General features: G+C 36.2%; 1 protein-coding gene across 17 annotated transcripts in view; it reads left to right on the forward strand.

Moving 5' to 3' along the window:
- The window catches only part of GTDC1 (glycosyltransferase like domain containing 1), a 443,212-nt gene that overhangs the window by 362,085 nt on the left and 64,121 nt on the right, over positions 1-17,006 (forward strand). For all 17 annotated transcript variants that reach the window (XM_032356209.1, XM_032356202.1, XM_032356203.1 and 14 more), the window contains one exon: positions 3,871-3,980. In XM_032356209.1, the coding sequence (XP_032212100.1) occupies positions 3,871-3,980 (110 nt within the window). The remainder of the gene's footprint in view (positions 1-3,870; positions 3,981-17,006) is intronic.

The raw sequence follows: 17,006 nt of genomic DNA on the forward strand, positions 1-17,006 counted from the left end.
TTAAATAATAGAAAACATAGAGGGGGGGAGTGGGAAGAAACCTAACACAACCCATGTTAACATTTCGGTATACTTCATCCCAGACATTTTTTCTAGGTACACACACCCATTTGTCTTATAAAAGCAGTTCATATGGTAAATACTAGTCTGTCATTTACCTTTTACTTAACAGTATTTCTCAGGTATTTTTCCATGTCAAGAAGAATACTTCGATAGCATAATTTTTTTTTTAAGATTTTATTTTTAAGTATTCTCTACACATAATGTGGAGTTTGAACTCACAACCCTGAAATCATGAACCACATGTTCCTCTGGCTAAGCCAACCAGGAGCCCCTCTATAGCATTATTTTTAATGCAGTGTGGTATTGCCTATGTATCCAAATGTATTTCTTTATTATCCCTCTAAGTTGTTTCCAGATGGCTGCCATTACAAACCCAATACTGTTATGAACATATTCTAGCTGAATTTCTGTGTACCTCTTTAATTGTTTGACAGGGTATCTTTTTAAATTTTCTAAATTACTGGGGCAAAAGTTATATACACTTTCAGGCTTATTGTACATATTACCAAACTGCCCTCTAAAACATTATTTCAGTTTAGTTTCCTATTAGCAATGGATAAGAGCAAAAGAATGTTTAGGAACCAGTAAGTCTCCAAGTATGGTTACATAGAGAACTGAGTGTATTATTAAATGTGTGCTTCAATCTTCATAACTATTAGAAAAAGGGGCACTCACTGTGTTATTTTAATCCTCCACCCTATATTTAATGTTTTGTGCTGAAATTATAAATATGAGAGCTTCACATTAGATTTCTTAGAAAGAAAATTAAGACAGATTCATATACTCTGCTAAATGGGTTCATAAATATTGTGGATGCTGGGATAGATTCCATGGAAGACCCTTTGGATATTTGGAATGAGTTCCTCATCCATCGAAATCTATTGAGCTCTGCCCTTGACTGTCACTCGTGCCTTGCTATATGGCTGTGGCTAAATACCTAATATTAAATTAGATGCACAGCATCTAATTATCATCTGAATGTTAGGAAATTTCTCATTTTTCTAAAGAGAAAACTGAGAGAAAAGTTTAGCAAAATTCATTATGTAACTTTGAGGGACATAAATGAAATAAAGTATCTACTTATATGATCTACTAATTTAGAAATAAATAATACTTCAAAGCGCACATCCTGTAAAATAATTTTAGAAGTATTGCTCTTTTCCCACCCTTAAATCTCATGAAGCAGTTTTAGCCCAAATTCCCCTTCCGTGCATTCTTGACATCAGTATGGTGGGTGCCATCTTTTCAGGAAGCTGGCATGTTTCCAGCACCTGTCATCTGGAACCCTGTCTAAGCTGCTTGGGGTGCAAGACTTGGGAAACTGTCATCACTGGAAATCTTTTCCTTAGCTATAAAAACCTACTTACTACTTACAATCCCTAATAATGACTTATTCTGTTACTTTTTTTTAAGTGATCTTTAAAATACTTGTTTTCGACAACGTCCAGCAATTTGAACTGTTAGGTGATGTCTCTCAAAATAATTACTAAGTCGATATTAAATTCCTTTGCTTCTGTTTTTGCCAGTCCCATCGAGTGAATGACTACTCCCACCATCCAAAACTGTCACCGTTAGGCATTGTTTCAGGTTAATGCAACTTCCTCAAACAGTGCTTTGTTCGAAATAAAGTAATTGAGAGAGTGCCCAGTATGATGAGAGACGTTAGAAGGACTTCAGTATAAAATGCCTCTTTTCCTGAGGGATAATTTTGGGGAAGAAAAATCTCACTTTACATTCGTCCATATATTATAGTTTAAACAAGAGAGGGATTCATACAAACCTCTTTTGTGTTCTTATGCAAAGTGACTGTTGAATATGAAAGCTTTTGTCCACCTATAAAAATATCTTAAGAAATGGGTGAAGTGCTTTATTTTTCATTTAAAGAAATTGAATAAAAACATTTTTAAAAATCGAAAGGATACAGTAGGATTGTAATGCATTTGTCTTATATGGAAATGCTGAAAGTGCAGGTTCATAAAACCTGCTGCCCTGAAAACATATTGGAATCTTTTCAGAACTACAGCTTCTCCCTGATTAAGCCTCCTCCCTACCCCAAACTGCATCTATTTTAAGTTTAATACAAAACAAACAAACAAACAAAACAGCAGGAACTATTTAGAATAAATATTCTGTTGAGGATCTGTAGCCAAAATTTTTGGAGCTCAAAATGAAAAATTTAGAGAACAGAGTGGCTAGATTTCCCTATAGTCTTACTCTCTCTTTAAGATATATTATGTTATATTGTTTCCATTCTTTTCATCTAAGTACTTCCCAGAGAATCAGACCAAAAGAACATATTACAGATTAGGTCGCAGCTATTTGATTGATATGGTTGAAGATAGCATATGGTGTGTTCTTTACTTTCAAACTGTTTTGAGTCTTTGTTCTTGCCCACAGCATATACAGTATATGAAAACTATCCAAAAACTTCCCAATGGTACATGTATATAATATGCATCATTTTAAAAAGCGATCAACATTTCACCATTGCATTCTTTATTATTTGAAGTGAATCAAATCAAGAGATACAGAGCTTAAAATAAGTTGTTACAGAACTCAAATTCTATAAGATCTTATAATTCCATAAAATTATAAATGCTGTTTTAAAATGTTAATCAGAAGATGCATTTGTTTTAATTCTTGATACTGAAAATATTGACTGAATTGTGAATTAACACATTTAGGGTTGCAGATGTCATTTTTCATGAGATTTCCTGAATGATGTAATTTTCATATTTCATATAGCAGTTTGATCAATTTACAGATTTATTTTACATAATTAGTTGGTAAATGAGAAATTCAATTGCTGATATATAACTATTTCCCTGTAAAATAAAAAAATAAGTTAAAATTCTGAATTATAAATAAAAAAACAAATATTTTGAAGACATCTGGTCCACATCTGTCTGAAATAAGATAATTTGAAACAGTGCAATTAAATGCAAAAAATACTGAAATATTCACACCTTACAATGTAAAAAAAACTCATTTCATTTTAATGTGATTTCTTGAACTGATGATTTTTTTTTTTTTTTGGTGTCCTTTAGCCTCTCATTCTGTCATTATAAAGAAGACTGACAAGCTAAACAAACAAAAATAATCCATGTTTTTCAAAAGCCTCTACTAAATGAAAGAATTATCTTTATTACTATTCTTTTATGAGTTGACTAACCTCCACTCCTGAGTTAATACTCAGCAGACTTACACTCAGGCCTATCCCCTTTTGATGTATTTATAATTCTCCATTCAATTATTTAAAATGAGAGATTAGCGAGAGAGTCTGTAATCTTGCTCCCTAAATTGTGCGTTCCTTGTGGGCACAAAGGGGCTCAGCAAATGTGAGAGGAAGGTATTCATACCCATGAAAATGAAAAACATCTTTGGTACATTCTCATGATCAGCAGAGAATCGTCCTTTGAAGACTGGTCTTTTCTTTTGTTAAAAAAACCCGTGTTAAGTGGAAAATTAAACATTTTAGGAGAAAGGGAAATACACTAGACTTTCTATAGTCTAACCAAAAAAAAAAAGTGAAAAACAAGAAAGATTCCTCCTTTAATAAAAGGCTGCAGAGCCTTAAGATTTCAATAGAACTGGGTTTTGATTCATGAGAGAGAAGTTACATTCATGAAATCACTTGATGCTGATGCTGCAATTTAAGGTTATAGGGGGAAATCTCCACTTGGATGCCAGAGGTTCCCTTAACTAGCAATAGACCACAAAAGGAGTTGATACTGTGAAAAGTGAAAACTTTGTTTCTAACAAATACTGTAAGGTTTCACAAGTTATATTTTGTGTGTTTATTTCCAGGGAACATGATAAAGATCCAGAGAGTTTTTTTAAGGTACTGATGCACCTTAAGGGTTTAGGACTCAATTTCCACGTGTCTGTCCTTGGAGAAACCTTCACAGATGTCCCAGGTATCTCTTTTGAATTTCCTAATGAGCAATTTTATAGATGGCATAAGCTCTACAACTTAAGTATTAATTTCCATGTTTCCCTTTGTTAGAATAATCAAGATGAGCACTGTTAACCAAAAGATTATACGATGGCATTAAAGTGTGATTCAATTAAAAAAATACTTAAGTAAGCATTCTTTGATTTAAGTTGAGAACGTGAAGTCATCTCTTTTATCAAATATAGTTTATACAATGTAACTTGATGTAAATAAAATATATTGCTTTAGGCATCTTAACACTTAAGGAAAGTGGGAATTTGTAATTGGGTATACAACCTTTCACCCCTGGGGTCACTGGTTTGAATCTTGCTTGCACTGGTAATGGCTGAAATACATTACCATCTGTTAGGTGGACTGTGTAAAGCATTTTGGCATCAGACTTGTAATGTGGAGTAGCCCACAGTCTACATCTAGTTGTCACTGGCCCATGGCTTTTTTTATTGAGTTGCAGAAACAAAAATTGAAGCTGATGGCAGCAGGTCTTCTCATCCTTAATTCCACATGGAGCCTCGTCAGAGCCATTTCCTTTGCCCTCATCCTCAGTGGGCATGTTTGGGTCAGTAAGATGAGCATCCTGACCCCTTTCATAAGCACTTAAGTGTTCATATTATTTTAATTGAGGAGTAGTTGACATACAATGTTATATTTCTTAAAATATTATATTAGTACAATAGTGATTTGACATTTGGATACATAGAGGGAACAGTTACTACTATAAATCTAGTCACCCTCTGTCACCTTCCAAAGCCAATACAATATCATTGACTGCATCCCGTGTTGTACATTACATCCCCATGGCTTACTTATTTTGTAACTGCAAGTTTGTATGCCCTTCAGCCATATCACTCACCCCGAACCCTCTTCCCCTCTGGCAACTGCCAAACTGTATCTATGAGTCTGGGGTTTTGTGTTTTGTTTTGTTTTGTTTTGTTAGATTCCACATGTAAGTGAAATCATACAGTATGTGTCTTTCTCTATCTGACTTATTTTGCGTAGCATAATGCCTTCAAAGTCTACCATGTTGCAGATGTCAAGATTTCATTTTTTATGGCTGAGTGGTATTCCTGTGTGTGTGTGTGTGTGTGTGTGTGTGTGTGTGTGTGTGTGTGTGTGTTCACAAGTTGTCTTTATCTTCTTTATCATCTGACATTGGACATTTAGGTTACTTTCATATCTTGGTTATTATACATAATGCTACAGTGAACACAAGGGCACATATATCTTTTCAAATTAGTATTTTTGCTTTCTTTGGATAAATACTCAGAAGTGGAATTGCTGGATACTATATTGGTCCTATTTTTAAATTTTTGAGGAACTGTTTTCTGTAGTAGCTGCACCAACTTACATTCCCACCAACAGTACATGAGTGCTTGCTTTGCCGTACATCCTCGCCAACATTTGTTACTTCTTGTCTTTCTGATAATTGCCATTCTGGCAGGTACAAGGTGATATTTCATTGTGCATTTTGATTTGCATTACCCTGGTGCTTAGTAATGTTGAGCATCTTTTTCATGTGCCTATTAGTCATCTGTATGTCTTTTTTGGAAAAATGCCCATTCAGATCCTCTGCCATTTTTTAGTTAGATTGCTTGATTTTTTTTTTTTCTGTCATTAAGGTGTACAAGTTTGTTATATATTTTCAGTGTTAGCCCCTTATTGGATATATGACTTACAAATACCCTCTCACATTCACTAGTTGCCTTCCCATTTTGTTGATGCTTCTCTTAGCTGTACAGAAGAAGCTTTTTAGTTTGATGTAGTCCCATTTGCTCATTTTTGCTTTTGCTTCCCTTGCCCCTTGAGTCAGAGCCGAAAAAGAATTGCTGAGGCTGACATCAAGGAGCTTACTGCCCTGTTTTCATCTAGGAGTTTTGTAGCTTCAGGTCTCCCATTTGAGTCTTTAATGCATATTGAGTTGATTATTTTGTATGATATTACAAGATAGTGCTCCAGTTTCATTCTTGTGCAGATTGCTGTCCAGTTTTCCCAACACCATTTATTGAAGAGTCTACTTTTTCTCCTTTGTATACTCTTGCCTCCTTCGTCGTAAATTAATTGACAATATGTGTGTGGGTTTATTTCTGGAGTCTTTGTTCTGTTGATCTTGGAGTCTGTTTTAATGCCTATACTATGATATTTTGATTGCTATCACTTTGTAATGTAGTTTGAAACCAGGGAGCGTGATACCTCTAGCGTTGTTGTTCTTTCTCAAGACTATTTTGGGTATCGTGCTCTTTGTGGTTCCATATGCATTTTAGAGTTATTTGTTCCAGGTCTATGAAAAATGTCATTGGAATTTTGATAAAAATTGAATTGACTCTGTAGATTGCTTTGGGTAGTATGGACATTTTAACAGTGTTAATTTTTCCATATGAGCATAGAATATCTTTCCATTTATTTGTGCCTTCTTCAGTTTCTTCACCAATGTCTTGTAGTTTTCAGTTTATAGGTCTTTCACCTTCTTGATTAAATTTATTCCTAGATATTTTATTCTTTTTGATATGATTATAAATGGAATTGTTTTCTTAAATTCTCTTTCCAATAGTTTGTTATTAGTATATAAAAGTGAAACAGATTTTTGTGCATCAATTTTGTATTCTTCATCTCTACTGAATTCGTTTATTATTTCTAAAAGTTTTTGGTGGACTCTTTAGAGTTTTCTGTGTATAGTGTCATATTATTTGCAAATAGGGACAAATTTGCTTCTTCCTATCCAATTTATATGACTTTTATTTCTTTTTCTTACCTAATTGCTATGGCTAGGACTTCTAGTACTGTGTTGAATAGAAGTGGCTGGAGTGTGCCCACTCCTCTTGTCTTGATTCTGATCTTAGGGAATTCTTTAAAACAAAATAAAATCTTATTTTTAAGCAATTTCCACACCTAACGTGGGTCTCAAATTCACAACCCTGAGATCAAGAGTCACACATTCTATTGACTGAGGCAGCCAGGTGCCCTTGATTCTTATCTTAGAAGAAAAGCTTTCCACTTTTTAGCTTTTCACTGTTGAGTATGATGTTAGATGTGGGTTTTTCATAAATGGCTTCTATTATGTTGAGGTACATTTCCTCTATACCCTCTTTGTTAAGAGTTTTCATAAATGAATATTGAATTTTGTCAGAGGCTTTTTCTACATTTATTAAAGTGATCATGTGATTTTTATTTTTCATTTTGTTAATATGGTGCATTACATTGAGTGGTTTACAGATCCCACTTGATCATGACGTATGATCCTTTTAATGTCATGTTGAATTCAGTTTGCTAATATTCTGTTGAGGGTTTTTGCATCTGTGTTCATCAGGAATATTGGCCTTTAGTGTGTGTGTGTGTGTGTGTGTGTGTGTGTGTGTGTGTGTGTTGTGTCCTTCTCTGCTTTTGGTATCAGAGTAATGCTAATCTCACAAAATGAGTTTGGAAGCTTTGGTAGGAAGTGTGGTAGAATAGGACTAAAGTATGGAGATTCTTGATAACCAAAGTAGATTAGGTAAAAGTAAGAAATAAGGAACCTAGATCGTGAACAGGAAAGAAATGTCATGAAACTTGTATTTTAGGAAGCCTTATCTTTCAGTGGTATGTAGGCAGATTCACAGTAAGACACTACAGTGGTAATCCAAGTGTGATTCTTGAAGTGGTGGCTGAGAGGTTAGTGAGAGGGATTGTATGACAGAGATATTCTCAAGGAAAGCACAGAAAGGAATTTGGAAGATGGATAGCTACCTAAGGCAGGAAGAAAAATTCATTGGCAAAGCTGGTGAATCTTGTTTGTGGCAGCATTGAGGTGTTTGTGGATGGACTGAAAAGTGTGACTGGAGGAAGTCCCTAAGCAAAAACCTTCTTAGCCAGTTTTACTACTGAGTAGTTTTAAGGCATCACTACAGAAAAGACTAAGATTTTACACAGGGCCATGTTCTTGGGATCACAGTCTACCTTCCCACACATTAATATTGAGCTATTTAGAGCAGTGTGGAGGGTTAAAAGTGGGGTGTGAAGCCTCAGGGGCCTAGGTACTGAGTGCTCAGTAGTTATAGGTCTCAGTTTTGGCTTGACTGCAGCGTATACTTACTGAGCACTGTCAGAAGGGAATTCCACAGTGAACAAGACTCAGCGCCCATCTTCAGGGAGCTCTGCCTTGGGCAGATACTTATGTACAATTATAGGTACCTAAGATGCTGTGAAATAATTAGGGAACACTGTTGAAGCCCACAGGAAGGGGTATCATATTATTTATGACTTTTCCAATCTCACCAGTCTCACCTGGGGCTCCTGTCTTAGCCTCTGGTCCATCTCTGTCATTCCAAATGTGAGTTAGCTTTCTTCATGGCTACAGCAGTTTACCTTGTACATAAGAGGAATCCAAGTTGTGTATGGACAAATGAGCCTGGTAGTTTTCCAGGTTGTGTTCCTAGAAGACCACCTGGCCAATCTTTAAAGTTTTCCTAACAGGTCATTCTGTATATTTTCAGCCATTTGTATCATTGTCTTGGTTTAATAAACACATAGCACTCACTGTATTCCAGGCATGTTCTAAGCAATTTACAAATATTAATTCTAACTTCTCATAACAGTCTTGTTCAGTATTACTATCTCCATTTTTCTCAGGAAATGAGAAAGTAAGTAAGGTCAAATAGCTAGGTAGTACTTTGTACTACTCTTCTAATGGCTTTCTGTGTTCTTGTTTTCTGAACCGTTTCTCTAAGTTTACACATTATTTTTTTCCCCAACTTACCATCCAGCTTCACAAAAAGGTTACCTAGCAAGCATACATTTCTTTACCTGTTGTCTCTTCAGGATGCTACATTAGCATATCTAAAACCCATACCATAAGCCAATTTACATACACTGTAATATCAGCCAGAGGACTTACTGTCAATACTATTAACACTTGCAAAGAAGTACTTTTCTTATAGATATTTGCAACAATAATAATTATTATGCTATCAATTGCCACTATTTATTGGCAGTTTGCTTCTTACTTGGTCTTTTGCCACATTATTTACTGTAATGCTCATGATAAACCCTATGGAGTAGGTATTAGCATCGCACTTGATAGGTAGAAAGACTGAGACTCTGAAGGCTTATGTCATTTTGATTGCACCACCTGTGGGTTAAACTTTTCTCTTTCACATACAAGCCTTAATGAATTGGAAGACCAAGAAAGGCTTAATATATGAATGCAGGACCTCTCATTAGTCTTTTTTTTTTTTTTGCTTTTTATCAAGATATGACTTATATATAACATTGTGTAAGTTTAAGGTGTCCAACATGTTAATTTGATACACTTACATATTGTAATATGATTACCACTATAGCTTTAGCTAACACCTCTCTCGTGTCACATAATTATCATTTTTCTGTGATGAACACATTTAAAATCTAGTCTCGTAGCAATTGTGAAGTATATAATATAGGATTGTTGGCTATAATCACTATGTTATGCTTTAGACCTCCAGAATTTATTCGTTTAGTTGCAGGTTTGTACATTAATTTCTCTGTCTCCAACTTCCTTCGCTTTCTCTCTCCACAGATCTCTTAGGGAAATCTAGCACATCTGTGCGATGATGTTAATGCTAGTGAGTTTTACTGCCCTTTTGATGAAACAATCTCCATTAAGTTTCTTTTGGAAATGTTTGTATAGAACAACTTTGTAGAGTCTCCATACTATTGATTATTTTCAAGTATGTTTATTATTTTCAAATTATATTGTCGTAGGGCTTTTATTATCCTTTTTCTGAAAAGTGTGGTAGATTATGATTCTAGTTTATAGACACATTGTTTCTAGCTCTTTTGTGTCATCCTTTCATTTTACAAAAGAGTAGACAGATTTAGCACAGTGACTATTCCAGGTTCTCGGAGCTGGGCCGCATGGGTGAGATAAGCAGGAGATAAAGATAAGGTTAGGAGTCACTGGGGCGCCTGGGTGGCTCAGTGGGTTAAGCCTCTGCCTTCGGCTCAGGTCATCATCGCAGGAAGCCTGCTTCCCCCTCTCTCTCTGCCTGCCTCTCTGCCTACTTGTGATCTCTCTCTCTTTGTCAAATAAATAAATAAAATCTTAAAAAAAAAAAAAAGGACAAGGTTAGGAATCAAACTGGGGAGTCTGTCTCCTCCTCCCTCTATGCTTTTATACATATTCAGTAAAGGTTTTTTTTAAATATCTTCTTTGGGCCAAGCACCATGCTAGACATTTAAGATGAAATGATGAATAAAGCAGTCATGTGTTGGGATGTTTGCAGCTTGTCCCATATCAGAGCTTGATTTATCACTTACCATAACAGTCCTTAGAAACATCAGAACTATCATTTCTTGAACACCTAGCATGTGCCAGGTAGTGTTCTAAGCACTTTGTGCATTGCCTCACTTACTCTTCACTGTTGAGATTACCATCTTACTGCTGAGAAAAGCAAGGCATGGGGAGGCTAGGTCACTTGCCTGAAATTACCCCTCCATCCAATTATGAAACTACATTTCAAAACTTTGTCAGCCTACCTCCAGTACCATTGTGTATTCTACATGGAAGCCCACAAAATCATCGTTGTTTTAAAGATACCCCAAATAATAGTTGTCATATATTTAGTGTTCAATAAATATCATCTGAATGAATGAATGAATGAGTTTGGCATAGAGAACAATGCAATTTACATACCATATCAGGTATGTAGAAATCTACATTGAAACTCTTCAAGTACAAGAGAGTTAGTGACTAAAAATAGAGAACTGTAAGACTTAAGGAAGTTCTCAGTGGTTTTATATTATGTTTTCTATTTTATATAGGAGACCTTGATTTAACATAAATCTATTTTCAGGCTTTTTTCTCATCTTTCAGCTCTTACATCAGTCAAAATAAGCTGAGTTCTGCTAAACAGTCTTAAAATCTCAATGGCTTGAAACATAAGATTTCTTACTCATGCTATATATTTATTACACGTGGGCAGTAATGTTCTACTCACTGTGGTCATTCAGGGACCAGGCTTGCAGAGAGACCCAAGCAACCACCATCTCAAACATTGCCAGTTACTATGCCAGATGGATGCGAAAACTAGGAGATCCTCCATTAACAATTCAGTGCTGTATCCTTAAAGTGACATAAGGTTCCACTCAATGCATTGGCCAGAACTTGTTGCAAGGCACTGTGCAACTGGGGGCGGGGGTAGGAGATGCAATCCTGAGTTGAGCCCAGAATGGGGGAAGAACAGAAATATTTGGTGAATAACACTATTGACCACCATAGCTCCTTAATATGCATCATGACCTGTGGCTGATCAGAGAAAAAAACCAAGCCCATCCAAGATGCCTGCCTTAATCCAAGTGACTCTATCCCCATTGAATAAAGAACTCTTAACAAATGTTAGAGTACTCCCCACAGCTCTCTCACTGGAGACAACCTATCTGGTGTCTGAAGACACATCTAGCAACCGTGTATCATCAGACAGAGTAATATGAAGTCAAACTGGCCTCTGTGGGAATGGAGCGAGTTATCACTTACAAGTGACCTAGCATTTTGGAAAGGTTAAAGTGACCGTCATGAGTAGTTTTGTCCTCCACCCCCAAGGGACATATGACAATGTTCAGAGGCCTCTTAGTTCTTACAGCTGCTGGGGGGAGGGTGCTGCTCACAGGTGGTGGGTATAGGTCAGGGATGCTAACAATCCTACAATGCACAGGACAGCCCCTTAGAACAAAGCATTATCCAAACCAAAATATCAGCAATACCGACATTGACGAGCTCTGATTTATAGGAAGTGAAGTCAGAAGATCAGGTTTGAACCGGGTCCCCTAGCTTTCTCCGTTACCCTCAGTTAATCCATCTATACAGTACAAAGGGAAGATGGGAAAGGGAAATGCAACAATAAAACGACCTGCCCTACCCACTTCAGTGAGTTAGAATGAGGATTTCAGCCCAATTCCTTTGGGGAAAGTGTTTTCTTAACTACCTAGCAGATTTTGTTATATGATTCATGGACTTCCCTTCAGAGTTTGTATATGGAGTGAGTCTTTAATGCATTTTGGATCCAAAGAAGACGTTAATGATGCTGAACCTTAAAAGTTTGTTTCTGACACTATTTTAATTATGTTTAATTCAGAAAATTGAAAGCCATTCTGCTACATAAAGCATTCGTCAGACTCTATGTTACAATTGAACCAAAAAACCCAGAAGCTCTGCAATGCAAATATTTTAGTTTTGACCAGTTATCATGACAGGGTCACATTGTTAGCCCTTGATGGGTTAAAAAAAAAAAAGCAAATGCTTAAGATATCAAGTCAGTGGAATGTGTTTGCACACTTAATAATTTCCCACAAACAATAATTCTAAACATTTTTTTTTTTCTGTGAACAGCCAAAGCCTTTTAGCAGGGCTCTTCTTTCCCTACTGCAGACATGGTGGGAGAAGGAATTTTAGTTTTAGACATTGGGGAACCAGAAAGGTTTCAAAGAAAGTGAAAACCTGAACTAAGTTTTGGCAAATAGAAATCCTTCTGGTTCACCTTTAATTTGAGGTTAAGAACAATATGTGGAAAACTTCTAGTTAGTATCTGGCATGACAATGGTTATTATTGTGATCTTGGCATATTCTTGCTCCTTAGTTCTGGAGTCAATGTTGGATGATGATATAACATTTCCCTCCTCTCCCATTTCTCTTTTCACTCCCAGCTAAGGCCTCATTTTCAGAAGAGCAGCTACACTAAGGGGGGGGGGGCGATGTAATAGAAAGTTTCTAGGAATGCAAATCACTTTTATCACATTAATATAAAGGTATAAAATTTCGCTATAGGGGAGCCCAACAGAAGGAAAGCTTATAAATATATGGATCGATGTTGAATTAAAAGATGATTACATATGAAATGAAAGAACTGTGCCAGTAAAATTGAATAAACTCATTCTCTCTAGACCATACCATTCCTCAAGCCTTTCCTCCTTTTATGTTTGTGATGTTATTACTACCTACTTCTTCCCCTAACACACAAGTATTTACTGAGTTCCTATCATGGACTGGCACCATATTATGAATAACCAGAGGAGAAGATAGGTTCCTGCCCTCTAGAATCTTACTGTCTGGGAAGCAAAAATGTTGTTATAATTGTTTCATTATACCATGCCCTTGTTTATATTGGAACATTTTCAAAGAATTTTGAATATAAATCCATACAGCAATGTAGTACACATTCAAACAAGCTTTAGCATCCCAAATGTATAGCTGAGGAAATGATTTATGTTGGCCCCATTTAAGTAGCATGGATCTGAGGTCGATTCTCGATGGACAGAGCCATCTTCAAGCAAGCCATCTTCAACAAGCCATCTTGTTTCTTATAAATAAGTTACTTTCCTAAGAATATGATTGGGGGAATCAGTTTCCCAAGAACATGATTTAATACAGAAGTCTTCTGTCTCTTAGTCCTTTTCCAAAGAAAACGACAAAAAATAATGGAAAAGCAAGGAAGGTTCTATAAATGTGGACATGTATGCTCCTGACAGGAAATAATAAATACTGTAATAAAAATGACAGTATCTCTTAAGATAACTTATGAATTTAACAAGATTCCAATAAAGATGCCAAAATACTACTTTATATGTCTTCACAACATACTTCTAAAATTCATATAAAATAAATAAATAAATGTGCAGAATATCAAAGGATTTTCTAGCAAAGCAATAACAAAGGGAAACATGTCCTACCCTATTCAGAACATGTATGGAGTGATAACTTTTAAAAGAGTACTTTACAGTTTCAAAAGTAGAACAATGAACAAAACAGAGGATTCAGAAATAAACTCAATTTGTATATAAATTTAATATCCAACAAACTTAGGGTAACGAAAATGAATATATGTATTCCAGCTCTAAAATATAATGTCATCAGTGAAAGCAATAAAATAAGTAAAATAAATACTTCAGTGCACCAAAAAAAAAAAAATTCTTAAAAAATAATTAAGTATGTTTTAAATACACATTGTAGATAAAGGTTTACCGAAGCATCAGCATAGCATAAGCACAGCCACTTACTGAACTCTTACTCTGTGCCCAGCGCAAGGCTGAGGCTTGTACTCTGATACTCCATTTGATATCACAACAGTTCTCTCAGTAGATACAATTACTATCCCCCATGTACCAGCAAAGGCACAAAGGGCTAAGTTAAAAATGTGCCCAAAGTCACACAGCTAAAAATAGATAGAATGGTATCCAAAGAAATCAACACTAAATCAAATTTTGGAGGGAAAAAAACTGATTTTACCAGTAACTAAATATAAATACAGGGAGTATGATAGAATAGTTACATGGACCCGAGAATAAAAGTAAAGGCATATACTGATGAAGACTAGCCAGTTTATGGAAAAACATGACATGTATAGTGATGGCAACGTAAATACTTTTCTTGTGTAAGTTACTATACACTTTGTTTGACTGTGTGATTTCACATCCAAGAATGTATCCCATGGGAATCCATCCTATGCCTTGCTCCCAGACATGTCTCAAGAAGTTGTTCTCAAAGTTGTAACTGTGAAAACATGATTGAAGAAAATGCTCTTTCATTTTCCTAAACAGGAGTCCTCAAGGTTTATGAGAAATGTGCACTTGGGGAAGACTTTAAGGAAATACATAAATTAATTAAATAACAAATGGGAAAAGGTCAAGACATTAATGAACCAATAGGAAACTAGAAACAGAGCCTAATTTTAAAAGTTTGTACTTGTGTATGTGGCAGAAGGTGGATAGATCAGAAATCGTAGAATATGGCTTGTGAAGCTTGCTTTGGGATTTTGTCCTTTTGAATTCCTTCAGTTGTATATGATCGTGATTTGGAGTATAATGTGGTCAAAATAAGATGTGCCCCAAAAGTAATACTCCCTTGACTATGGTAGAAGGCCTGCCTGTTTTTCTCAAATTCGTGTTTCCTGCAATGTCTTATCAGCCCAGAAGTCTCCTAACAGAACGCAGCCAAACAGGAGTGAATATCTGGGTCCAACTAGTGAACTTCTCCAGCTCTGTCTTCCTAGCCTGAATTGTTACATTTGTGAAATGGAAACCATCAGAGATACATGGTCCAATGGGATGAATTCTATCCTGGAATTTGAAAGGGTCAAGATCTGCTCACAGCTCTGCCATCGATCAGCCATGCCGCCTCTCTTAGCCTTTGTTTCCTTATCCATAAAATAAAGTCACCCAAAAGAGGTTAAAACTAGAAGGGACGTGGGAGATTAGGGTATGTCAACTTTTAAAATGAAGTGCATATCACACCCCCAAGGGGATTTCACATAGTGACACTTTCTGGAAAAAAATCTCATGTAGTGACATTTTCTTATTGTGAAAAGAAGTATAATAATTCTGCTTTTTCAAAATGTCTTTTTTTTTTTAAGATTTTATTTATTTATTTGACAGAGAGAGATCACAAGTAGGCAGAGAGGCAGGCAGAGAGAGAGAGAGGAGGAAGCAGGCTCCCCGCTGAGCAGAGAGCCCCATGTGGGGCTCGATCCCAGGACCCTGAGATCATTACCTGAGCCGAAGGCAGAGGCTTTAATCCACTGAGCCACCTAGGCGCCCTCAAAATGTATTTTAGTCTTTATCCTCCTGATATCTGTCTGCATTCCCAGTCCCACCTCCCACCCTCAGGCAGTTGAGAACTGTTGATCGAGGTTGTCACAATGATTCCAGCCACTCTCGTGGCTGACTATAGTTGCCCAGTGTTCCATTCTGTAAGCCTTTGCTGTCTTCAACTTCCTAAGGCTTCGTGCATCTTTCTTCTCCCTTTTTTCCTGCCCTAAACAAGTACAGTACAACTTCGCTGAGGCGGATTTCTTAGTGTGCTTTCAACCACCTTCCTAGTCTCACTTCAGTCCTTAAGCGTGAGGATCCCCTGGAGGTAGCCCCTCCCTCCTCCACCTGTCACAGTTCAACCATCTTCCATGACTCATCTCACCCACCTTCCCTGACCTCAAAATGGGTATGCTGCCTCCCCTCTTCGAATGTCCATGGGGCTTTATTTATACGTAGCTATGTATTTGTCATACTTCAGTAAGTTAGAAGGTGTTTTGAGGATGGTGATTATATCTTATGACCCAAAGATCTTAAGAAAGCAGTTTCCAAACCACACTGTGATCCACACCAAGATGTATGTTTACATTGTGACCTATTGTATGCGTGTGTGTAGGCATATTTATAATTGAAACAACGGTTTCAAAGCAGAACTCATTCTTATTGCCTTCAGTGATGCCCTCTGATATTTTCTTTCTTTTCTGTTCTATTAATTTCTGGTCTAAATTGATTTTATGACCCTTAGTCATAGTTGTAAACACCACCATAATACAACACATTGCCCATAGTAGGTGTGCTATTATATGTGTTTCATTAAATTGGCCTTTTTGATAAGATTATTATAGAAATATTACTGATCTGTGAATATATTCAGTGAACCCATTTTAATGTATTATGTTTATTTAGATATTAATTTCATGAAAAATCTTTTATAATCTCAGAATGGTGCTGCTTTCTCTTTAATTTTACATGACAAGCCAATCTGAGAAAGCATTTCATTTTCATCCATTTTTATAGTAAGAAGATGAAGAAACATAGTTATACAGTAATTATCATTGTGAAGACAAAGCCCCTAAGAGTAATGGATTTGACAGTGTTTATCAAGTGACAGCTATGTGGCAGGCACTGTGCTAGGTGCTTTGCAGATATATATACATTTCCTCGAATCCAGTGACAGCCCCACAGAGTAAGAGATCACCACTTTATGAGAATGCCAAATCAAACTGCAGTATTTTACTATATTCAGTGAAAATTCTTAGCATTAAACTGAAATCATGAGTTCTGATTTGGTTTTATTTCTGAAAAGGTTTTATTTCCCACAAAGTTCCCTGTAATTTAGCAAGTTTTTTTTTTCACAGTACGTTTTAACTGTGTTCAGCGCTTATGAAAAATGTCAGACTGATGGTGTTGAGAACGAAAGTTGTACCAACTGACGAGTCAGTTTCTTGATGTTCATTTTATGAAC

The sequence above is a fragment of the Mustela erminea genome, chromosome 8 (genome assembly GCF_009829155.1).
Source record: "Mustela erminea isolate mMusErm1 chromosome 8, mMusErm1.Pri, whole genome shotgun sequence".
NCBI lineage: Eukaryota > Metazoa > Chordata > Mammalia > Carnivora > Mustelidae > Mustela > Mustela erminea.